At 40.9% G+C, this 25,632-nt stretch overlaps 1 protein-coding gene across 1 annotated transcript in view; it reads right to left on the minus strand.

The window, feature by feature from the left end:
• Positions 1–25,632, minus strand: part of CFH (complement factor H) — a 77,479-nt gene that overhangs the window by 37,709 nt on the left and 14,138 nt on the right. The window contains 17 exon segments of the mRNA XM_090263485.1: positions 943–1,131; positions 1,561–1,743; positions 2,279–2,452; positions 3,052–3,234; positions 4,532–4,705; positions 6,007–6,216; positions 6,690–6,866; positions 9,633–9,809; positions 11,235–11,414; positions 11,529–11,711; positions 11,790–11,969; positions 14,882–15,058; positions 16,170–16,352; positions 18,424–18,600; positions 18,996–19,190; positions 20,525–20,698; positions 23,643–23,813. Coding sequence (XP_090119611.1) covers positions 943–1,131; positions 1,561–1,743; positions 2,279–2,452; positions 3,052–3,234; positions 4,532–4,705; positions 6,007–6,216; positions 6,690–6,866; positions 9,633–9,809; positions 11,235–11,414; positions 11,529–11,711; positions 11,790–11,969; positions 14,882–15,058; positions 16,170–16,352; positions 18,424–18,600; positions 18,996–19,190; positions 20,525–20,698; positions 23,643–23,813 — 3,087 coding nt within the window.

Raw genomic sequence — 25,632 nt, forward strand, 5'->3', positions numbered from 1 at the left:
TTTGATCTGAAATCATTATGAAAGAGTTCTTTCTGGGTCTCAGCATGTGTTGTCTTACTTTTGGTGTAGATTTATTTTAAGTTAACGTATTTTGTGTTTCAAAGATGATATATGTTCAAGATGGAAACAAGGGAGAAGACAGGAATTGGGCACCTACCCTTACCCCTATTAGCTCTAAATTCAGCCACAGTTGTGGGTAAGGGTTTCATTTACTTCCTGCCAGTCTTTGTCCTACGAACACTGAGTCATCGTTCAGAGCATATTGTGTGAATGTGTGTTGTGTTTATACTTGATATTGTCTCTTCATCAGCTTTCACGGCGGTGTTACGATAGTGCTGCGCCCCGTTAGATCTAACTGCTCTGTAGGATTTGTTGAATGATTATACGTGCCCGGTGGACATGCTGTAGAAGGTCGTGCCTTCCCCATTGAGGTGGACAGTTCACTATGGAGAGGTAAGCAGGACTACGTAATAACCTCTGACATCTCATTGCCAACACAGGTATGACATAGTTTGGTTTTTATGTGCTTGTGACGTGATTATATTTTGAAGGTGGAGACAAGCATTTTTTCCCATTTCCTCTGAAATAAGAGTCTCAAATGGCTTCAGAATTTACAGAGAAAGCTTTGAGAGAAAGAGGAGAAAGTTTGGGTGCAAACAGGCAGCCAGGAGACAATCTAGTTTCTGACCAGAGATGTTTCATGAACAGAACAGATAGCGTTTAGTTTGCCACATTTTAATGAGATGGCTTTAGGGAGTGATTAATTGGTCTCAGATTACAGTGACATCTTCTACATAATATTTACCAGAAGTTCTCATTCATGCATAAACTTGAGTTAAACCGTACCTGAAAAAATAAACTGAGAATCGTATTCATATAAAAATTCTAAATGAATGTGTGTACTTTAATTTTAAGACAGCATACACCTATCATTTTATTCACAGGTGGGATACTCCAGCTTCCCTTCCAAACACGGCACTCGGAATGCAGATCGCGGCAACTTTGTACGGTATCCATTTCGACAGGTGAATTCAACAGTATCTTCTGTTCTAGAATAAATCTTTTTCTCACTACTCCACCTTAGTTGAATATTATGTTTTTCCATGATTTCATCTGATACGACGCATGCCTCTGAAGGTAAAAACAATGAACAGAAAACATCAAGTGGTATAGAAGTATTCACTACAGATTTTAGCCTTTCATGTAGAATCTTGTACACTGAGCCAGAAATTTATTCTCACAGCCTTTTCCAAGAAAATTTGTTGAAAAGCCATCATGTAGATGGAAGTCATTTTAAACAATTAATGATGTAAAAAGGAGGTACTATGTGTAATAATTAGATGTAGATATCAAAGGTCATAATATCCGTGATCTTATGAAGAGTTTTTGAAACAGAATATTTGTTGCTATTGTCGCTTAAGGTTGTCTCAAACACTCTTTGCTCACCTGTCACTATTGCACAGTCAAGCGTTCAAGAGAACAATTGTTAATCCACAAACAGCGGAACACCACGTTCCTCACACGGAGTCCCAGGACCCGTGAGAACGGTAATGTACTTACGTAAGCATTTGGGTGGATCCGACCAGTTTCCGTCACGACACGTTATTACCCTGTTTCCCCGAAGTTCATAGTAGGCCTGGCATTGATACTCCACTGTCGCTCCTGGGGCGTAGGCAGCTGCTGGGAATGTGGTTGTGTCGCCGTTTTCGATAGCTGGAGGGGGCTTACATTTTCCTTTGGACTCTAAAAAAAGAGATTATTAGATTTAAGCTGCCTGTGGAGTAGGGGGAAGCTGTCCTCACCTCTTCCTGGGGTCAGACTGGATTCTCAGCTCCATTAGAGAGTAAGCAACCTGAGTAACCAAGGGAGGGACAGCTGAACAGGAGCTTTATAACCAAGGATGGACAGAAGAGGCCACTTAGAGACAGGTTCGAAGACAGGAGACACGGGCAGGCTTGACCCCTGCGTCCGTGGGTGGTGGCTGAGAAGCCAGAGGGATTCTGGGTTGCCCGAGTCCCCGCTGAGGAGCGTGGACTCTCAGCCTCGTTCTGGGACCCACAACTCAGGACAACGCTCCCATGTGGTCAGACCCTTCATAAGGCACATAGGCCACATGACTCACTCAGCCCGTGAATAGAATTGGGCCTGAAGCACCATCACTTGGTCTGCATGACTGGTTTTATTCCGTAGGAACTACTTCGTTGTGTATTTGCATGAACACATGTTGTGTCTAATATAGACTCTAAAACGGGGTGACGGAGAGAGCGAGACATTCTACCTTTGCACTGCGGCGGTTCTGTCCAGTTCCCATTTAAACATGTCACCTCTGTCTCCCCAAATGGGTCCAAAGATCTGGTGCATTCATAACGTACTGTGTCACCAGACCGATACCTGGTCTTCTTGTCTCGTATAATGGCATTTTCCACGGGGGGAGGACTCCCACAGGAAAGATCTTAATAAAAAGAAAACATTGTATATCTAATGTAATGATTGTTTACAAGTCCAATCTACAGATGGGATTCCAATATATATTCCAGAAGGAGGGCTTAGAGTCGATAGTTAATATGTTTAAAGACTCAAAATTTTTATAAATTTACACGTATGATTGAAAAAAGGAGATAAAGCAGGATTTTTTTTTTGTAACAGTTAAGCATCTACATCTAAAATGTCTTACTTCTCTCTCTCGAAGATTAATAGGCATTTTAAAGCCAATATAAATGATGGCTTTTCTGAACATTTTCCTTTGTGTTTAGTATCAGAACCCGGAGTTTTTGACGCTGCGTCTGAGTGAGCCCATGAATTTGCATTTGCATTTCCACCCATTTCCCAGAAGATGCTCACGCTGCTGTTTCTGGGGCCACACTGTGAAAATGCTGGGGCTCTAAGGGGACCCGTCTCATACACAATCCATCCCTCTGGGTTAAGGCAGAACCCTTCCTTTGTCTGGCCTAGGACATGATCTATGTCCATTTTTAAATGATGCTAGAAGCCATTCTATATTCTATTAATTAAGACACTTCAAAAGATAAATGTAAAAGTTCATGAGCATACCTCTGCATGTGGGCGTTCCTATCCATCTGCCGTTTATACACCGTACAACGTTGGATCCATCCATTTGGTAATATTCTTGACATTTATAGGCTACTTCTTCCCCTGAGCTATATGACTTCTTGTTCCATCTGATACCTATGGGTGTGGCATTATCAAAGCTGGGTGGCTGAGGACAAGTCGTTTCTGAGAGGAAGAAACACACATTACTTGTTCAGTAAACCTTTAAAAAATACATATTGGCCAATAATTATACTCTAGAATGATAAGTATATACCAAACCAATGCATGCTGTACCATTTTTCTTATAACTTCAAAATATGTTAGCAGTCTTGCCTCAATTACATTGAATGATTCTACATTCATCAACAGTATAATACGGGAATGATGGTACTGAAATCCTGAAGACATCAGGATCAGGCTTCTTACATTCCAATTCTGTTTTTGTCCATACATGCAATCTATATTATATACATATTTTTATTCTTTACTTCTGTCGAAATCTGTTTCCCAGTAATATGTGAAACATTTTAGAAAATTATATATATATATATATATACACAGACTGTATTTTTCAAACTATGAGACTCGCCTGACCATAAGATACACCCAGGTTTAGAGAAGGAAAACAAGAAAAAATATATTCTGAACCAAATGGTGTGCTAAAATATTTAATAATTTATAATAATATTACACCATGTAAACAGCAGTCAACAGTGACATTAAGAACCATCATCACTGTCATTAACAAATGAGGAGAGACGTTAAGGTTCAAGTCCTCTTCTAGTTTTCTGGGAACCCCAAGAACTCATCATCATTAGCATGAGAAGTTATGAAGCTCAGTTGCTCACATCACTGATATCACTTTCTTCGCTATCTTCATTCTGACCAGACGCCCTGAGATTCAGCAGTAAAGTGGGACATTTAAGGATCCCCAGGGGTTTAGGATGGACCACTGCTTCCTGTTCTAACAGCTGTCCCCACCGCTGACAGGTCAGGTAATAACATCATGGTCTGTGACGCATATTTGCTACATAAGACGCATGGGCATTTCCCTCTACTTTTAGGGAGAAAGAGGTGCGTCTTATGGAGTGAAAAATATGGTATATGTGTGTGTGTGTGTGTATGTATATATATATACATATACATACACATATTTATAGGTAGATAAGTGATAAACTAATAGTGGGGAAGAATGAGGGGACTGAGGAGCAGGGACCAGCTGTGCTCCAAGGAGATGAGGAGTCTGAGAACGTGTGTCAGACCACATGGAACGTGAACACATGTGACGTCAAAAAAAAATAATTTGGCTCCTGTTGGCAAACTGTTCAGATGAGTAGGGCTATTAATTCTCTACCAGAATCCAGACTTTTCCAGAGACACTTTGTTAAATTCTAGAATTATTGCAGTTTTACATTTGTATCATTAATGATCTAAACTACAGGTACTTATCAGCTTTAGAATAAAATGAAATACACCGTACTTATGCATTCTGGCTGAGGGGTCCATCTTCCTCCTGAACAGGTCACAGATGCAGGTCCGTGGATGCTAAATCCCTGGGCACAGCTGTACGTCGCTTCTTCTCCATGTCGGTACTGGTCTTTTCTGGTAGGCACGGCCCCGTTGGGAATAGAAGGTGGTTGTCTGCAAGGAAGTCCTGCCGGGAAAGTGGACAGAATGACTGCGTATTTCACTAACTCTGAAATTTATTTCATGTACTGGGCGTCATATTTAGGACTTTCATGTGATCACGCTGATAACAGCCCACCCGGGAAAGGTGGACACAGCCCCTAAAACCACGGTTGTGGTGTGGGTCCGGGTGTGAACTTGAAGTGAAAAATGTCATCCTACTTAGGACTGGGACAGTCAGTGCATCTCTAACCAGTCACCATAATAAGAAGAAACACACAGAATCATGTTAAGAAAATTATCATCTATTATAAGAAATCAGCGAGGACATTGTAGGAAGAGCTCAATTTAAAAAACACCTGATGCCGAAGCCGTCATGACAACGTATACGAATATTTAGAACTATGAACAGCTATACCTGTATGGTTAGGTTTAGTTTCACTACACATGCAGTATTGGTAGGAAAAGTGCCGTAATTAAAAGTGATTTCATGCACCAAACTTTTTTAATCTGCTCATCAACTCCTGAGTAGTTGCACTGTTTCCAGGTTTCGACTATTGCAAACAATGCTGCTATGAACGTAGGGGTGCACATATTCTTTGAAACTGCTGTTTTGGGACACTTAGGATACACTCCCAGAAGTGAGATTGCTGGGTGAGAAGGCAGTTCCATTTCCAATTTTTTGAGGTGGCTCCATACTGCTTTCCACAGCGGCTGCTCCAGGACTGTGGGGACGAAGGGCATTGACCCTTCGCAGCAGCGCGGACGACCTGGAGCGCACTGTGCTAAGGGAGACGGATGAGTCGGAGAAACACAAACGCCGTGCGATCTCACTTCCATGTGGAATCTAATGAACAAAGTGAACTGGCGAGCAAAATAGAAACAGAGGCGTGGACACAGGAACGGATTGATGCTGTCGGAGGGGACGGGGAGAGGGGACTGGACGAACGAAGGTGGAGGGAGCAGCTAAGGGACAGGCATGTGTAGCCCACGGATACAGAGAACCGTGGTGATGAACAGGGGAAGGGGCTGCATTGGTGGGACAAAAAGGTGGAAGGTGGGGACATCAGTAGGAGTGTCACCAATAGGAATAAAGTGAAAAAAAAGAGAAAAACTAAAGCGATTTCATAATAAACCCATAATATTAACAAAACTAGGATTTATTTGTTTATGCAAAAATTGTTTGTAAAATATGTTAACACACGAATGGTATATAAACATATAAATGGTTTGTACACTTATAAATTGAAGAAGTCTGTCTCATGACTCTGATGACGATGCTTTAATGAATTGTACCAGAAAGCGAACTGGTTTGCACGCTGCACTCACCTACACACGAAGGTGGAGAACTCCACTTTCCCAGGTGGCACGTTATTCCGTCCCTTCCGGATATCCTGAACCCGGCTTCGCAGATATAACCTAATTTAGTGCCGTGCGCGTATAGCCTGGGCTCCCGTGTTCCTTCTCCCTCCTCTTCTGACCTGGACGAATTAACGCTTCCATGTTCTATATGAGGTGGCTCAGGACACGGCGTCTTCTCTACGTGAGGAATAGGGGTCAAAGGGTCAGGCACAAGGTCACGCTTTCATTGAAAAATAAAATCAAACATGTTTGGGGTTTTAAAATGAGAAAATTTGAACAAAGGAAATTATTTAATCACTAAGAAATATGGGAAATTTGCAAAGACATTTGTCTCCATACGATCAGTGCTATTAGCTACTCAGTCCCTAGGGTCCCTTCATTCCCCTCCTGTTCGTCCTGAGGAGTGACATCCGCATCACGAGCGACTGCATCTGGCATTCCTGCGGCACCCCGAGGTTCTGTGTGTACTCATTCCACAGCACAAGGGGAGTGATGCCAGCTGATTTCTGTACCTAGATTGCGACTTAGGGTTTCGTGATGCAGTGGGATGGTTATGGAGAAAGGGCTTCATCTTGCTCCCCTACACAGAGCACAGGGGCGTTTTCCCCTCATTTGAAAGACAGGTGTAACGCAGGTGATGCCCCACTGACCGATGCAGCGTGGGAGCGACTTCCAGATCCCATCCTGGCACACGATCTCGTCTGCTCCCCGCATCAGAGAATCATCTTGACAGAGAATAGAGACTTTCTCTCCTTCCTGGTAATTCACTGTAGTGGTCATGTTTTGAGATCTGGGAATCTGAGGTGGAGGCGGACATCTTGGTATTTCTAAAAGTATTAAAAGTAGATTTCTTCATGAGAACTTACAAGTTAAAATATTAAAAGGCTAATTCAGTAAATAAAATTGTCGGTAATATGCACCTGAAAAGACCAAGTTGTAATGTTATGTTCCAGGTTTAAATATGCTATGCTTGTCTTCTTGTTCACCACTCTAAAATGCCATGTTGGGTTTATGTTCTCATGGCCGTCTTTGTAGGTTCTTTCTGTTATTCTTGCTGTGATCTATCTCGGATAGTTTGTGTAAAACCTATTTTAATGATTTCTAACCATTAGAGTATCTCAACTGAATTATCCATTCAATAACAGACATGAAATTAGGACTGATATGAGAATCTTTTTTTTACAGCTATCCATGATCAAATGTACTGGGAGTCCATTGAATCCCTCACAAGATGTTACACCTATACAAGCTGAAGAGCCATAGGGAAGCATTGTGTTTAAAGATCAATTAATTTGGTATAGACTTTTGGCTGAGATATGAATTATATATGTTGACTAGTGCCTTATGTATTGTTAAAAATTTTAAACTTTCCAGCAGGTTCTGTTTCCTAGCTTGCCTTAATTGGTAAAAGACAATATAGGAAATTTCAGTAGCCCACTATCTATTAGTGAAATAAAATTAATCAGCAAAAGATATTTAAAAAAAACAAATAAACAACATATCAGATGATTTCACAGGTGAATTCTATCAGTCATTTAAAGGAAAAGTAATATAATATTCCACTATGTGCAATAAGATTACACATCTACTTTCAGAAACAGAGGAGCAAAGGACATTTCTCCCTTGGGTGTCTGAGGCCACAGTGATCTTCATAGCAACACCCAGGAGAGACATTACCAGAGAAAATAACTGTAATATCCTCCATAAACATAAATGCAAAATGTCCTTAAAACAATCAGCAAATGAAGTACATGAGGTAAAGGAAGAATTACGCATCACCATCAACTAGAGTTAACTTGAGGAAAGAGATTTTGTGTGCACTTCAATGTATTAAAACAATTAAGGGAGTTGCACTAGCATATCAATAAATGCACACAAAGCGTTAAAAACTTTCAACAGTCGTTGATGATAACATTCCTTACTCAGCAAATTGGAAGTGGAAAGTTATTGACTTAAACTGATAAAATGCATCTACAAAAATTCTAAACTAATATTGTAATCATGGTAAGAAATTAAAGACTGTCTCCCATGGGTCAGAAATGGATAATGATGTTTGTCCTCCTCACTGCCTTCAACAGCGTGCTGAGGTCTGAGCCAGTGTAATGAAGAAGACAAGCAAAATAACAAAATAAAAAGGGACTGGCAGAAATACAATAGTGCGTTTGAATGGTACACTTGATCTACAAAGGAATGCATAAAATGAATAATATAATTTTGTGTAGTTTGAGTACAAAATCAATATCCAAAAATAAAGTATGTTTCTTTATACTTAGAACAAAGATTGGAAAAGGTAGTTATGAGAAATATCATGTGTAATATCAAAAACATAAACACATTTTTAAAAACTCTAAATTTTCTACACAAATCATTGCTCAGAAAATAGAAGCCAAAATAAATAATTGAAGGAATGCACCAAGTTGATGGATCAAACACTCAATATAGTTAAGATGCCGGCTCTCCCTGATTTATCTTTCATTGTACAGTCATCCCTTTCTTCTTCCCAGTAGATGCATCACAGATTTCGATAAACTTTTCCTGAAACTTCTATGTTAATCAAAGGACCAGAATAATTAAAACAATCTTGAATATGAAGTGTGTGACTTGGGAAAATCCATCTGAATCCAAGACTTATTATCAAGTTATAGTTCTCAAGGCAAAATGGTGGGGATGAGGGTAGAAAACTGGGTAACGCAATTAAATAAAGGGTCAAGAAATGAACAGTCACTTCCAAAGTCAATTGGTTTTTGTTTCAAAGTCTCCCACTCTTACACTAGAACAATCAAAGGTCCATATACAGAAAAGAACATCAACCCCACTTGTACACCGTACTCAAACTTAAGGTAACGTGGAGAATACACCCTGAATAGAAATGCTAAAACTGTAGAAACCTTCTTCGTAGAGAAATGTGGATGGAAACGTGTATTGTCTGACTAATTATTACTTGTTTCCATTAATAAGCTCTAAAAATAAGTGGAACTTTAAATAGTAAACTTGCTTTTGAATTCATATGAAACTGCGTTCCGTATATTCTAGGCCTGAGAAAATTGGCGGAAATAGTGAGGGGAGTGAGTCCAGGTGCCCCACAGTCTGAGAAGAATAACACAGACGTGAAAAGGGGGGCTGTGGGGTGAAGCCTGTGCTCTTGGGATTGCTGGCAGCAATAAGACTGTTTTCAAGACAGACATGGATAAACAAAATGGCAGTTGGGTCGATACCTACAGCGATAGATGGATACACATACAGACAGACATATACACCCCTAGATACTGAGACAGAGACGTGAGCGTTACAGGCACAGCATAAGCACATTTGTAACAGACACGGATTAGCAGCAATGGGGTCCCAATAGTAATGAGCACACCTACTGCCCAGTGTCAAAGTCACCACGCTGCTGGGCGGTTTGTCACATAACTGATGAATGCACACGATACATTAATATTTTGAAACAGTGCTCTGCTTGTTTTCTAAATCACCTTCCAGCTGTAAATTATTTGTAATAATGGTTAACACAATATTTTTAAGACACAGAGACTATGTTGACATGGTGGGAAGAAATAAAGTGAAACTTGAAAATGTCATAATCAAGAGCTTACCTTTGCAGTCCACTTCAGGGTCCCATCTTCCATTCACACAGACTGAGTGTTTCTGTCCTGATCTTCCTTTACATGTGTAATTTATTTTCGTGTTATGGTCACAGTCAACCACATCACACCCGGTCATCTCATATTCTTTTGACTTTGGTAATTTACATGTCTTAAGGTCACCTGTTGCTATAAAATGAAAACAGTCTCTTGAAACACTAGTTATGAAAATCTAAGCAACTAATACAAAAAATAGCCATAGAGCCCAGAGCATAATGAAATTACGAGTTAGTCTATAAATTCTACCAGCAAAGTTATTCCTGACCGTGTTGCATGCGATGGGCTATTAAGGAGGGACATAGTCCTTTGTCTACTCTAGTATTGAAATTTGAGAGAGAATAACCATTGTTAAAGCATTTTGCACTTCGGGGGTTGCCAGAATAGAGAGAGAGGTTTACTTTGGCTTTGTCTGCATAGTGAAGGGCCATCACATGACTAACTTTGGTCGATTTGAAATCTGTGGATATGTTCACATCCATTCTTTTTTTGATCTCAAACATTTCTCTATTAATTTGAATTCACAATCTTAAATGTTAAACAAATTATCTGTGGAAATAGAATGTATGACGTTGCTAGTTTCATTATATCGTTTCAGTAAAGCTAATGTAAATAACAAGTTGATCTGAGGTGTAGTGTACAGGATGGGCATGTTTCAGCACATCTTGTGCGTGATCACCAAAATCAAGAGTAAGAAATTTGGTTCTTAATCATAACCTATTCTGCATATATACTTTAGAATCTTTGAGAGGCTATTTTATACACCAGATCATCCTCTAACTCTATAATACTATAATGCCATAACAATGAATTTTTGCTGACTTCAGTATGAGTTCTATATAGATCATTAAAGTTTTTATACAGCTGTATACTTCAAAAATTCAATGCATATGGCAAGTCCTTTTTGAATTTGACGTCAGTGTAGGTCTTAGGAAGTATTTGTTAATAATATGTTAATGATGAGACTCAAGTGAGGACATACAGAACACAGAAAATTCAAGTAGTTGGCTGAAACATAGTAAGGATTTTGTAACGCAACCTTGAAGAAAAAGGGACTAATTTACATCACACTAGAGTGTTAAGAATTAGTTCTATGTTTTCAGAACTTGTCCAGAGTGTTGGGAAAGACACAGCTGATGTTCATCTTCAAGGGCTGATAACTGAAGGAAGATTTGCAACCAAAAGTCATTATCACATGTCCTATGATGACTGGTTTCTGAAAGAATTTTTTGTTAGGAAAAACTGAACGTCTTGAGAGGAGTGAAAAGCAAGACTATAGGGGGGTATGAAGTAACCACTGAAGGAGGACATGTTAGTCATACATCGATCTGTAAGTAAAATTTAGTTTTATGTTAACATCACAAGCAGATTCATAAAATTCTATCACCAGTTTCTAGATTTCCTCTGTAGAGACTATTGAACTGTAAACGACAAATCTTTGAATTCATTATAATTTATGACCTGACATTTGCAAGAATGTCTCCAAATTTCAAATATATAGTTGCAATAGTTTTACAATAAAAATACTAAACGCCAGTTTTAAAAGTGTATTCTCACCAATACACTGAGGTAGTGGGGTCCACTTTCCCCTGATACATGTAACTGATCTGTGGCCGCTCACTGTAAAGCCTTCTGTGCAATTGATCTCTACTGACTCTCCATGGTGATAGGGAGGGTCATGGGCATTGACGGAGCCGTGAACAAGTTCAGGTTTGTCTTCACATACACTGTTCTCCCCTGTGAAAATTTCACAAACACATGTTAATCTTTAAAATATAAATTACGTCTTTCTATGGAAAGAAGCACGAAGTGTTGACTTCAGTCTAAATATGAAGATGTCGTATACATCACCAATACACCGGGGCAAGGCTGTCCATCCCCCGTCAACACACTGGATTTTCTCAGAGCCCTTCAGCAGGAACCCGGGCTGGCAGACGTACTGCACCACCGCTCCGTGCTCGTATTCTTCCTTGGGCGTCTCTGTAGCCTTCCCGTTGGGGAGTTGAGGATATAGACCACACGGTTTTACTTCATCTACGGTAGAAATACTATGTAATTAGTGGTTGAAGAGTCTCTTTTACAACTTAAAACCCAGTACAGATGAACATGTACCTTTACATGTTGGAAGATCCGGGGACCATCCAAAGTTGTAGCACTGAACTGCATTGGGACCAACAAGTTTACTACGTCTTTGTGTGCAGGAGAATTTCATCACGTCTCCAATTGTATATTTCTCTTTCTTGGGCTGAACAAATAGGCTTTGTTCTATATCAGGAACAATGCATTCTTTTTCTATAAAAAGGTCAAATGATTTAATGAGAATATATAATCAGTCATTGCCAAGGTAATATTATACGTCATGCAAAATACATTGCTGGGTGTTGCATACACAGAGAGGCATTAAATAAGTCCTCTTCCTTGGAAAGCATTTATCTGTTAGGTTTGATACCTCCTTCAAATTCATATGGGACTCTCTGAACAGCAATATATGTATCCTGAAAATTTGTCTGTAAGACCTACCTGCTCATAGTAGGTCTGATTTTATCATTGACAGTTATAGAACTTCATTTTTTTTTTGTATTATCAAAACAGAACTATTCTCTCTCCTACACACGAAAAAACAGAGATGCTACAATTTAAATTGCTTGCTTAAATAAAAACTGTTTTTAATATCCATAGGACCAGGAGACTCAGAGAGACATTTCTGATATATTTCGGTTAGAGGAACATTTAGAGTCACTTAATTAATTAAATAAAACTGAAACACAAAAGAAGATGAAGTGGCATGCTCAAGGTCACATAGCTAGACATATTTTAGGTGTCCTGAAAATTCATGTAATACAAAACTATTCTTATTTAGCTATAATTTATATTGGCTATTAATAACTTATTAATTATTATGATTCAAGTTAGAAATGTGTCAATTATCTCTTAAAATTTTTTAAATTTGTGAAGTTTATGACATTGTTAGATATTATAAAAATGCATTTTTTGTTTGAATCCTCCATCTTGCTAATTAATATGTAAAATTAATAAGTGGAATTTAAAATTTGCAATCATACCAGAAAGAATTTCATACTATCTAAAAGTCAAGGATTAAGACATAACCATAAAAGTAGACATAATTGTTTTTAAAAGATATTTTACAAAAATCATCAATAAATTTGCATTTGCTTTGGCTTTTGCATTAATGTTGAGCTTGGCAACTTATTGAGAAGATCACACTTCAATGCAAAACACTGAAATGCTTCTTCTAAAATTTTAATTCAATATTCTGCATAGGAATTCTTTTATTTGTGTGTCTCCTTGTTTATGTATTTTGTGTTCATTTGATAAAATTCTCTATCTCATCATATTGTAAAAAACATGCTGTCTCGAATAAACAAACAAACAAAAAGATTTTGGATGTTGGCTATTTCCAGTGTTATATTTATATAATGACTTAAGAAATGTGATTTAAGGAGGAGACCGAATGAGCATACTCTGAATTACAGGTATTTATATCCATTCAAAAGTCAAAATTCTAAATCCTAGCCCCAGTACTCGAATATGTTGGTATAGTTTGTACCTCTGAAGTGTACGTTCAGTTAATTGCTGTGAGCACTGGCTTACGTGGTTTAGGATAACACTCCGTGGGAACTTCTCTCCCAAACGGAGACCTTCCAGGACGTTTGAAATAAGTCCAGGTATCAGCTCATCAGCACGTAACGTTGTGCCACGTGGCTGAGGGAAGGTATTTGAAAAGACTGCTCAGCTGCCATTTGTTTGCTCGGTCCTTGGAAGCCTTCGTTGTGCTGGGGAATTCCTGCCAGTGTGCTTGCTCCCAAAGGCTTCAGGGACCGTAACGTTTCACTGGGAAGCCACGTGGGCCATGCTGGTGTCTCCCGCTGTCCCTGTCACTTCCACGTCCTTCCCTTCACGTTTTCCTGTCATGTCTGATGGCACTGGATTCACATGTTCTTGATTGTGCCTCTTTCCTCCAAGAAGGCCCCTCAAAGCTGTTAGAGCCTCTGGCCTCGGGCAGCCCAGATCTGCCTCTGATCCCAGAAAAGACATTTATGATCATCTTAAAATCCTAAACTTTTACTGAGAATGAAATCCAAACTCTTTATGCTCCGTCTCTTGCCTGCACTTCCAATGGTATCGTACATTTCTCTGCCGTCAGTCCACACCCTGGCCCTTATGGCCTTTGGATGTTTTTATACAGGTCACGTTCTCTGCTGTCACTGCTGTGTGGCCCTGAACGGTTTTCAACCTTTCTGTGCGCAGGTGCCTGCCTACGTGAAATAGAGGCCTCAGTCCCTCCTGTCTTCAAAGTCCTCGGATTCCTTTGTTCCTTGAACAAAGGCATATAAACATATGATACAAATGTTCTTATTATTTGGTTCATTTATTTTTTTTTTTCATATTGAAAGGAAAGCTCTCGAACGGCAGACCCCTCTTTATATTTTTCCCTGTCTTCTCTTGGCCTCTATGGAGCCCCACATTCAGTAACATGACCTGTGTTTTCTACCACCAAAGTGTACCCCAAATCTGTCCTGCGCTCTGCATCTCCTCAGCCTTCACTTGACCCCAATTCCTGCCTAAAATTCTCGCACATCTGGAGTAGAATCCCTGATGTTTGTCAAATACTCTTTTGTGTTTAGAGTCTGGCACATACTGGTCCCTAGAGTGGGACTACCCTGCAGTCAGTCAGCAGGTTGAAGTTCTATTTCTAACCCTGGAAAACAGATAGCCATTGGGTAAACATAAGGAAGATTCACATAACAGCCCAGAGACCTATTCAAAATCAGAAAGTGAAGAGCTCCTCTCGGGACCTGCAGAAATTAGCCCCCAAGCAGAGAGGTGTGAACACAACGTTGGGAGCAGAACTGCTGAGGAAGTTGTAAGAAAGGATAATTTGGTAACGAGTGACCAGGGTTACATATTATAAAAGCTCATGGTTAGAAGGACAGCGTGATTACACTTTGTTCACCGATCTGTGATGCACAGGGGCTCCAGGAGACATCAGCGCACTGGGTTAGAGACATCATTACCTTTAGGCTTGAAAACGCCCTCTTCTCCCAATTTACATTAAATCAGAAGGAGACATGTTAGTGTTGATCATGGTTCATTAAAATAATTCCACGTTATCCAAGTTTGTTAAAAGACAAAACATTTTTAATGAATTCCGTTCATTATGATCATCCTGAGAAACGACTTACCGTGACAGGTGGGTGTATCAGACCAGCCACGGTCACCGCACACTATGAAGCCCGCGGTACGTCCGTCTCTGTTCTTATAGCCATCCTGGCACTCATAGTCCAACCTGTCACTGACCTTAAACCACGTGCCACCGCCTTTGGCTCTGGCATTCTCAAATACCGGCATGTCACAAGACTCTAATGCATAATAGAATTGAAGATTTCATGTCTAGTATTACTTCACAGACACTCGAATTGCTAAGCCCCATCCCGAGGAAGTGCATCATCTAAAAAAATCTCAGAACACCAGCTAAAGTCATCGCCCTAACATCGTTACTCAAGATGAAAACATGTGTTTCTTCAAAGCAGTCTTACCAGCACTTAAATCATCTGAGAGACGTGAGAACGTTTTTCTCAATGCAGTGATACTTACACACTTATTCCGTGCTAGCGGTAAACTAGGTTATAACAGGCGTACTGTTCTTTTGTTTTAGCAAAGCAGGGTGGCATTTTGGGCGTGTAGGTGCCAAGCTTAGTAGCAGTTGTGACGTAAATGCCAGAAAAATAGTGAATGGTTTTAATGAAAACATTTTCAACAATGAGAGTGATTTGTAAACGTTCTATAGAATTCTACTTTAAAACATACTAATTTAAAAAATTCACATGCTAATTTAGCTTTTTCAAATATTCTCTTAATGACTGTATATTCTTTTATACTGATCAAGACTAATATAGAGATACTTCTACACTTAGAACTAGTACAAGAAATTAAATTGTTAAAAAAGGAGTCTCAGCTTTTACTAACACTGTACTGGAGTCATTTTTATGAAGGTTTAAATAGTTTCCCTCAAATTTCATAACATCTTATATAGTCAGGTAGTTTAAAGCTTTAAAAATAGAGAAAAACTATAATAATAAAAATATGAGACAATTCTTTTATTTTCTAAGAAGCCTGTTGTAATGGATAATTGTTCACAATTTAATATAAAATGAGTTTGATATAAATGCAACCTTCATCATTTTTTCTTTGGCTAGTTCCCATAGTAAGTGCAGAAGTTGAAAAAATGAAGATAATAAAAATGAATATTTTAATCATTCAAGGAAAAACCTTGAACTGAAAGATGGCCTTATATCTACCTACAAGTAATGAACTTTAAAAGGCCAAAACTTACATATATTTTCTCAACACCTTTTATTTCTTTTTTCAGATGGAACCACCTCAGCTTCGGCCACCCCAAGAAAAAGAAGTCGGGTGAACCATCGTGCCACAGTGAGGAGGAAAGTAACTCAAACGTCATGAGGGACTTACTAATGCATTTGGGGCGAGAGGACCACCCACGTTGCCGACATGTGATCGATCCAGATGTTTGACCATCTTCTGTTACATAACCTTGTTTGCACTTATATTTTGTCTCTTTATTTAAGGGATATGTCGATTCAGATTCAGAAAAAAATCCATTCTCAATTTCTATATCCGATTTTGAACATGTTGCTAAAAGGAAGAGAGCAAGAGGAAAAGATTAGCACGTGGATCGTAATCATTTTCCCAAGGATTCAAACAATGTTACAACCACAAAAAATAAGGCATCTCTTGCATTGAAAACTTGGAAAAATCCTAATCATCCGAGGTCTTGTGTCAGAAAAAATAAACTATGAGTTTCCAAAAGAATTAAATCAAGATACAAAAAAAATCTTGGATTCAGTAAGACTTAAAATACTCAGAATGTCTTGTCAGAAATTACTACGATGGCCAGAGGTGGGTGGGGGCTGGGTGGTGTGGGCGAAGGGGGGGGGAATGAGGACCTTTGTAAAGGTGGCAGCAATAAAAATGAAGTAAAAAAATAAAATATTAGAAACCTGGCTGTCCCATGGATATGGGGCACTCCAGGCTGCCAGCGTGCCCTGACGCGGGCCCCCTCCCAGGACGTTCTGAATATTGCTAAGGAGGTGGAGCTTAAGTGTCCCCGCCACGTGTAGAACCGTGGGCCCTGTGTGAGGTGAGGGGTCCGTTAGCTGCCTTGACCTGTCAGTCATTACACACGTGTGCATGTATCAAAGTAACAAGCTCAAACGCACGCAATTCCCGGTTTTCAATTCTACCCCTCAACATTGAAAAAAAAGAAAAACAAATAGGAAAAAATAACAATGTCAGCAGAAATAAGTAGAAAGCAAACAGTAGAGAAAATGTAGAGTGAAAAGCTGGTTCATTGAAGAAAAATAACGAAACTGACAAATGCGGGGCAGAATAATGACGAGAGGTCCAGCCCCGCACAGTGAAGAAACGGACCCAAACGTACGAAAATAACCACGTGGGGCACATGTACGCACACGGCTAGCGCCGAGCTCTGAGTCCGAGATAAGGCCACTGATGTGACCTCTATTCTCAGTGTGGCTTTATTCAGGGAAGGGGGGACACTGCAATTTTCCTAATTAAACACAGGAAGAAGACACCCAAGAAAAAACGTCAGTCACACGGGAAGGAGGGACAAACACCGGTGTTCTCAGACTGGCTGACGCCGGTGAACTGGGAATCTGAACTGTGGAACGAGAGAGCTTTACAAACCCGCACAGCCGAGTGTGTCACACGTGAGTGCAGGGCATGGCCCGGGAGAACGGGCAGGGGTAACAACTCGGGGACGACCTGGCAGGAACCAAGAAATTCAGAGATTTCCAGAGCCCACACAACCCTGGAAGTCACTCATCCTGATCCATGCAATTGGAAAGACGTCTTGAAACACTACTCCCTTAGTAGAGAGACCAGACCCTTTGTCCATATTCTGGATAAACTGGTCCTAGTGGGCAGGCTGCCCAAACCGGTTTTATTCATTTAGAAACAAGCCTTGAGTGGGTCATGTCAACCCAAAAAACTGTAGCCTCCAAAAGAAAATATAAAATCAGGGGGACTCGAGGTCTCCGACCCCAAACCACCAGAAGGCACACCATCGGGGAGGAGGTGACTCAGGAGGGTGAGACTGTGGCTCCCATGTCCTTCAGTGTGGCCAGTGCCCCAGTAGTGTGACAAGGCCCTCAGCCTAATTTCCGGACCCTCCCAAAGGTGCCCTCGTCTGGTGTGATGGTCAAAACCCACGTTCTTGGTGGGGAAGGGAATGGAAATGGCTACGTGCCATCCTGCTCTCTGGACCCTCTGCTATCAGAAACTTCCTCTTTGCGGTCTTTGGGTGGTCTTTAAAAATTAATGTCTATCAAAGCCCTGGCTGCTGTGGCTCAATGGATTGAGCATCGGCCTGCCAGTCAAGTGTTGCTGGTTCGATTCCCAGTCAGGGCACATTACTAGGTTGCACGTCAGGTTCCCAGTTAGGGGCGCGAGTGAGAGGCAACCACACAGTAAAAAGAAAAAAAAAAAAAAAAAATTAATGTCTATCAACAGGCATCTTTATTACGCTACTGATATTTCAAGAAATTGCTGTTTCCACTTCTACACACTTGAAAAAATAAAACCAAGTAAGTCCATTGGCAAAACAAGAAGCTGATATAAACGTTTTATCACGGTTATTATAGGTAAGTCTTAGAAGATCACATGGATCTTAGGCCAGTTTTCTTACCGACGCGGATGCATCTGGGAGGAGGGGACCAGCCATTCTCCGTACATGTCATTGTGGTCTGCTGATTTTCAAGGCTGTAGCCGGGATGACAGTTGACTTTTACAGATTGACCCTGGAGATATCTTTCTTCATAATATGGATTATATCCATTGTATAAGTAATTGAAAACACATTTTCCTAAGAATGATAAAATGATCATGAAAATCCCCATCCATTTGGTCAAATTAATACATTAAAATTTATCTTCATGACATTTAAATTAGAATGCATAGGCATCCAAAACTAACATAAGAAAAACTAAAGCTGCTACCAAATGCTTTTAAAAAAATTAATATTAAAGATTATTTATCTGTCGTTTTCGCAATTGGAATATGTGTAAACGACATGGGTATTCTTGTAGCATCTATTTTGACCTCTCATGTATTTAATGAAGAACCTCTCAGAACAAAAAACCGATGTTGGTATTTCTGTTTGTGGAACTCATGCCTAGGCTTTAATTGTTCTCACTTGTGTAGTTGTGTGTCCTACAGAAACGTTACCACGTGCACACACGGGTGAAGAGGTCCACTTACTGAGGCATGGCACTTCCGGCGACCACCCGGTCCGTGTGCAAGTAATGTAACTCCAGGACCCTTCTGAAGGAGTCACGTAATTGTCATCACAGGAATAGTAATACCATTTTCCTACAGACACCGGAAAGTATGGTCTGTACCTCTCTTCATTACTTAGTCTCCCATGTCTTATTTCTGGAAATTCACAGGGCTTAACTTGCAATAAAAACAGACAAAAATAATATAAATAACATTTTACTTTAATGACGGCTAATAAGAAATAAATGCTTTCATTAATGAATAATATTTTCTTATTAAGATACCTATACTCATTGCATTAGGGATTCTAGGACAAGAAAATTGATAAAGTCAGATGATGTAGATAACACATGTTTCCTGGTCATTTCCCGACATATACACACGTGGACCATTGTGTTGTACACCTGAAACGGCACAGCGTTATCTGCCTAAATGAATGAATGGTCATTCTCCTGGGACTGTCATGCACTGTGACACCTGTTTCATGGTGATGACAGGGTCCTGACTAAGGGCGTCACACTGTCACAATTTATGTGGACGTTCGTCTGAATGAACACGGAGGCCATTGACCCATTATTGGTATCATGTCATTGGTCATTCACGGAATGTCCCGCTTAAGCATGGCCCGCTCTACAGTGATCTGATACATAAAGAAGAGGAATGGATTGTCCAGAGAGGAAGCACTTGGAAAGGGGCCAAAGGAACCTCCCCAGAACTAAAGTGCCCTCTGGAACTGAGTGGCATTTTGTGACAAGTGATGGTTTCAGGAAATCAACACTCTCTCCGACACCCTCCCTCAGAGAAGGAGCCCAGTGCCCATCCTCTAGGCAGAGCTGGATTCAGGGACCCTCTTCTAAAAGGTACTAGCGGCTGAGGTGACAATGTGAGAGCAGGCCACAGATGGTACAGAGGTGTCTTCCTTGCCTCTGAGATCACTCGCTCTGGGACAGTTAGTGCCACTTAGGACCCATGGAGATGCCGGGTGCTGAGGCTCCTGCACAGCCGGGGAGGGCGCCCCTCAGACACAGGTCCCCAATGCCACCCAGCCCTCAGCCCACGGCCCTGGCCCATGTCCCCAGTGCAGCCCAGAGAGTGACTGGGAACTAGGGGGCCGAGCCGCTCCCCACGCTGACCCTGTGAACTCTGAGTCAGCACAGGGCTGTTCTCAGTCAGAAGGTTTGGGGAACTTTTCACAAAGAAACAAATCACTAATATGCTTGTTGTAGACAAAGTAGTCTTAGCCAGTGTTTTAGTTCAGATGCTACAAACTATTATTTAGAGAAATAATTATACACACATGCACATATTTAACATAGAATAGCAAGAGTTTTCAATTGCAATTAAAAGATTTTATCCCACTGAGAATGGACGGCTTTGAAAAGCAAAGGCTGTTGTTAAATCCTCTGCTTTACATTCTCAGAAAGGCAAACATTGGGACTTACGTCCCCACCCTATATCTGAGAGAAGTAATTTCAGATGAGGAAGCAGGTCATGGTATGAACGGGACTTACAGCTGCATCTTGGGGCAGGTACCCAGCCAACCTCCGTGCATCTTGCCGTGTTTCCGTGGGATGAAGGATAAAAGGTACTTTTACACTGGTATCTGATCTCCTGCTCAAGTCTGTATTTGGGCCTGTCAGGAGTGAAGTGACTGTTCGCGATATACGGAGGATCGCATGTTACTTCTGAAAAGAAACAGGACACGAGGATAATGCGCAAGCACCGCCCGTGAAAGCAGTCACGTTCATGAGAACACAGTGAATGTCATTGTTTGTTCTCACCGCTTGGCAAACCGGCATGAAAATGAGCCCAGCCTCACAACGTCCCCTGTCCCTCACCTTCCTCACCTCGCTCACCCGTAGCATGTTCTCCCTCGCGCTCTTGGGTCCTCTTTCTCCCGAAGCCACCACACCCTTCGTGATGTTTTGTGCGTGGCAATGAACTCGCAGCACATGACTCCCCTGCGCTTCCCTCTTCCCTCCACCTCCTGGGCTTCTGAAGTTCTGGTAAGAACTACTCACAAATATTGAGTCTCTTCCTTGACTTGAGTGGAGCCGTGAAGTAAATGCGGGTGTGATATGCTTTGGTTTAGGAAGGAGGGTTTAAAAGCCATTGTGTGAATTTTAATCTTTTTCACAGGAGCCGTGATTACAGAAGCGCAAGGAAAGGCTGGGTCTCTGTCGTGCGATTTTTAACATGAATGGAAGGAGCAGAGTCCCTTTCTGACCTACCCTGGAATTCAGCATGGGGAGCAGATGAAGTTTCCTTTGCCAGGCGAATGAAACCTCGGCATACATTTTTCTTACTGTAATGGGATAAGCTGGCCCAGGGGTCGGGAAACTTTTGATACGATGGTCTGGCTGCGAGGCCACCGTTAAGCTCCGCGTCTGCGGTGCAGAAGTAGCCGCAGACGACGCATCAGCAAGGGGGTGGGGCTGCGTTCTAACGAGACGTGGCTGGTAGAGTGGGGACAGGCGGGATCTGACTTTAGGGCTACATGCCTTGACCCAGTCTGTCCTAATTTGTGAAGCTCCCTTTCTCAGTCCTTTTCATCAGCTTTGCTATATCTCAACAGTAGGTCACTTGCGATATTCCTTTTGTGATAAAATGCTGTGCCTTTTAATAATTCAACTACCTACGTTATTTTTCCAACTTGATTGAGGAATAATTGACAGGTATTAATTGCATGTATTTCAAGTGTAGAATATGATGACTTTGATATGAATATACCTTGAGGAATGATTACCAAGGTCGCCCAGATCAAGAGAACTAATACCATGCCTTTTAACTACTGTAGGCGGGATATGTTACCGTTTATATTGGTGCCATGTTTTATTTTGGACTCAGAACCTGTGCTAGACATTCAGCGTTGCCCGAATCCAGTCATAGGGCCCTAATTTACTTCTTATTCGATTTCTCATGGTAAGCGACCCACGGGCTCCTCATTTCAGGCAGGTCACCTAACAAAGTTGCTCTTTCCCCACTGGGTAGTGACCCTTCCATTCTCAGAAAACAACCGAGGCTACCAGCTGTAGGCTCCCTCGCGCCTCTTAAAATTTCTTTAACATCAGCTGTATCCGTTCTGAACTGAAGCCTTTGCCTGTGTTTATATTCAAGCAAGCTCCTCAAACCTGTTGTTTTCCCATGGATCACAAACCACCGTTTACCCCTTCCGCCTGTCTTACGTGGTCAACCCCTTCCCTTGAAAGGAGACTCAGGCTTCTCCAGTTTTACACTTCTTCTCTCCACCCTTGGTCCAAGTTCAGCTAATGTACAAGCTTTCTGCTCTGTTTCACAACCAAGACCCTTCAAATGCCCTTTCACAGCTGCTCTCTCTGCTTCGTTCAACGTCCACGACAGAAGCCTGAAAGGTACCCCGATTTTCATCCTCCCATCACTGCACTATGTGGTCAGACACTAAAGCTGTAATTACTGCTCATATATCTCCCCTCTCCATGCCATGTCCTACTGTGTGCCTTTAGCTCCTAGAGCTATTCTAGTGGCCCATTCAATATTGGACTTAAACGTATACTCCATCCTGCCAGAGTAAACTTTGATTATGTCTCTATTGCTAACATGATATAATTAGCAATGATTATATTACAGGTAACAGAAAATATATATGACCACCTGTACACAAGTTTTAAGTAAAATATGTCTTCAGTGTTTAATATGGACACTAACCACGAAAGAACCTTAAATGCGTGTGTTTGTTTTCTCTCTCACTTTGATCTGCTATATCCATCATGATTTCACACCCCCATCGCAGCCCAGTTTACCCCTGACTTTTCACTTCGTAGTATAGCTAAACTTAACACCAAGGCTTGAAGTCAAAAGTTACACTATTAAAAAAGAAAACACAAGTTTCACTAAGAGAAAAACCAAATAATATCGGGAGAACTTTGTTAAGCTAATTAAGAGTAGAAGAATGTCTGGCGACGGCTTTCCAGCTCTGGGCATACAGCCCTTGACACCGTTTAATTCTCCTCTCTTACAATCTCCATTAAAATAAATGGCCCCACCAATGCATCACCAGGGCAGGGGCCTCTGTCCAGAATAATAATAATAATAATTGAGACTGTCCAAATCTGTGAGGCAGCATCTTTCTGCAGTTAGAGACAGTCATTAAGATTCGCAGTAATAATAATTCAATATTGGCACTTTATATTGTGAATATGTAGAAAATCCAACTTGTACAGGGAATGGGTTAATTTGGGTCAAAGGTGGTTTTTATTAAGCAGGACTTGGTACTTGTAATTATTCCTGTAAATGACTTGTTCTTAGAGACTGCCCCTAACTGGGTACAGAGACTGAAGTTTTGATAAGTTACCCTCAAATAAAACCCCTGACACATACAAAACATAGACTGGATGGAAGAAAATTTAAGGGTTTTATCTCACCTTATTTCCCTTTCAAAATTTATTATATTATTTAGTTTCAAATTTCTTACAGATTTCAGGCAAATACACCTAATTCTGGAGTTCTTCATCGTCCGCAGGTGGGTCTTCCCACCGTAGCAGGAAAATAAGGAGCATCTGCGATATAATTAGCTGAGCGCAGAGAGCGAAGGTCATTGGAATGATGGATAGATCATAAGGCAGAGGATACAGACGAGGAGTGTAACGTTACCTGTACATGAAGGAAGTGGGCTCCACCCAGAGTGGGTGCAGACGGCCTCGGCTCTTCCACCGTAACTGTACCCTGGGTAACATTTGTACTGAATTCTCTCCTTCTCCTTGTAAGAGTCCTTAGGAGATAAGGGCTCTCCGTTTAAAATTTCTGGCCTCTGGCAGGAGACTTCTAAATATAAGGGATTAAATTCCAAAATGTTTGTTACATGTTAGAGGACTGTGTCCAAGACATAGTTATATAAAGACAGAAGTTCTGTTTCCATTGAGTAAAGCAGGCAACCAACTAAAAGTTCTGTTTTGACTTGAAGCTGGGTGAATTTATCTGTGGCTCTTAACCTTGCTTTTTGAAAGAAGTTAAAATTCTGATTACAATTATGTTGCTAATTTTATAATAAGTTAGTCCTGGTGAAATAAACCATGGTAACACCATTCATCAACTGTGTATAAGAAATTGAATATAGCTATGAGGCTATTGTAATAAGTATTGTCATCGAGTAATCTGCAAAGTGACCTATATCCTAGTGATCAACAATAGAGTAATTATTGACAGAACTATTAACTATTGTTTTTGTTAAATAAATTAATTGCTCTCATTGTCATTATTGCTCCACAAACAAACCGGCCTTCACCTTGTGTGGCCCCGCCATCTGCCTAAGGATTCTATCTGGAACCCTGGCCGTCAGCTCAGACGCCATCTCCTGGCAAACAGTCTGCCTCTGGGAAAATAGCCACGGAGCTAATTTCCCTGGTTCTGTTCTCCCACCTTTCCGACCACTTCTTCTGTTTGTACCTTAGTGACTTTTTTTTCTTGTCACTCCATTGCTTCACTAAAATCTCTCCACGGGCCCCAGTTCAGCCCGAATCAGAGCCACACCCTTCAGTACAGTGCAGAGTTCTCCAGCAACTCGGAAGCTCGGAGCAGCCCCTCTTCTGTTCCCCAGTGATGTCGTATTCCTGGGCCCGAGGACAATGGGGACAGGGGCGCTGCGTGCTCACAGAAGCCTCAGCGCGTGTGAATGCCTTCTTCTGCACGACCTTCTCTTGGCTGGAATGGGTTTCCCTCCTTGACTTCATCAACAAACTCTTGTTCTCCCTCTTTTAGGCATTAATCATTCCAGGCAATCTTCACTCACCACAGAAATTTACTTGCAAGAAGTGAACCCTGTCCATAAACCTCTAGAGTACACAGTCTTTGCTATATCGAATATAAATAATTTATCATTACTGACCCGAAGGATTAGTTTTGTTAGAAAAAGTTTTTAAGATGAGGGATGCTTTTCTTTGCATCTTTGCATTGTAGGACAGACTAGGCTAAGACACTGTAAACAATTTGCAGATTTTAGGTACATAAATATGGCAGAAATTTCTGCCAAGCAAGTGCTGGTAAAACAAAAGTATGGCACTTAAATGAACCAAAATGGGTCATTATGAAAGCCCAGACCCTCATATTGGTCCTGATGTGCGGGTCAGCAGTTTATAATTAAATGTGCAAATTGCAATTGGCATACAATATTATACTAGTTTCATGCATTTAACCCAGTGATTAGCTATTTAGCTAATTTATGAAGCGATCACCCGGGTAAGTCTAGCACCCACCTGGCACCGCATATAATTATGAAAATATTATTGACTCTATTTGCCATCTGTGCTTTAAAGAGTTCTTGACTTAGAGCTACTCTAGAGCTCTTTTTAAAGGGAAAGATATGTTTAATGGACTCAATTCAGCTCCGCAATATTTACAATAAACGCGGCACAAACACAAACCAGCCACTTCCTAGAAGTGGCACTGAGAAACAGTATCTTCATGATGCATCACTTGAAATAAATAATACAGTTTTTGGCTTTCACATTTAAGGGAAGCCAATTCCGTAAGCCAAGATGAAAACTTGTCCCAGAAAAGTTAACCGTGCTATTTCAAGCCATAAGAGCCAACTACAATTTAATCAGGGTTCGGGGCATGCGCTTGGGTGTTGGACAACCTGGGTCTG

This window comes from Furipterus horrens, unplaced genomic scaffold, assembly GCF_987537825.1.
Source record: "Furipterus horrens unplaced genomic scaffold, mFurHor1.1.pri manual_scaffold_15, whole genome shotgun sequence".
Lineage (NCBI taxonomy): Eukaryota > Metazoa > Chordata > Mammalia > Chiroptera > Furipteridae > Furipterus > Furipterus horrens.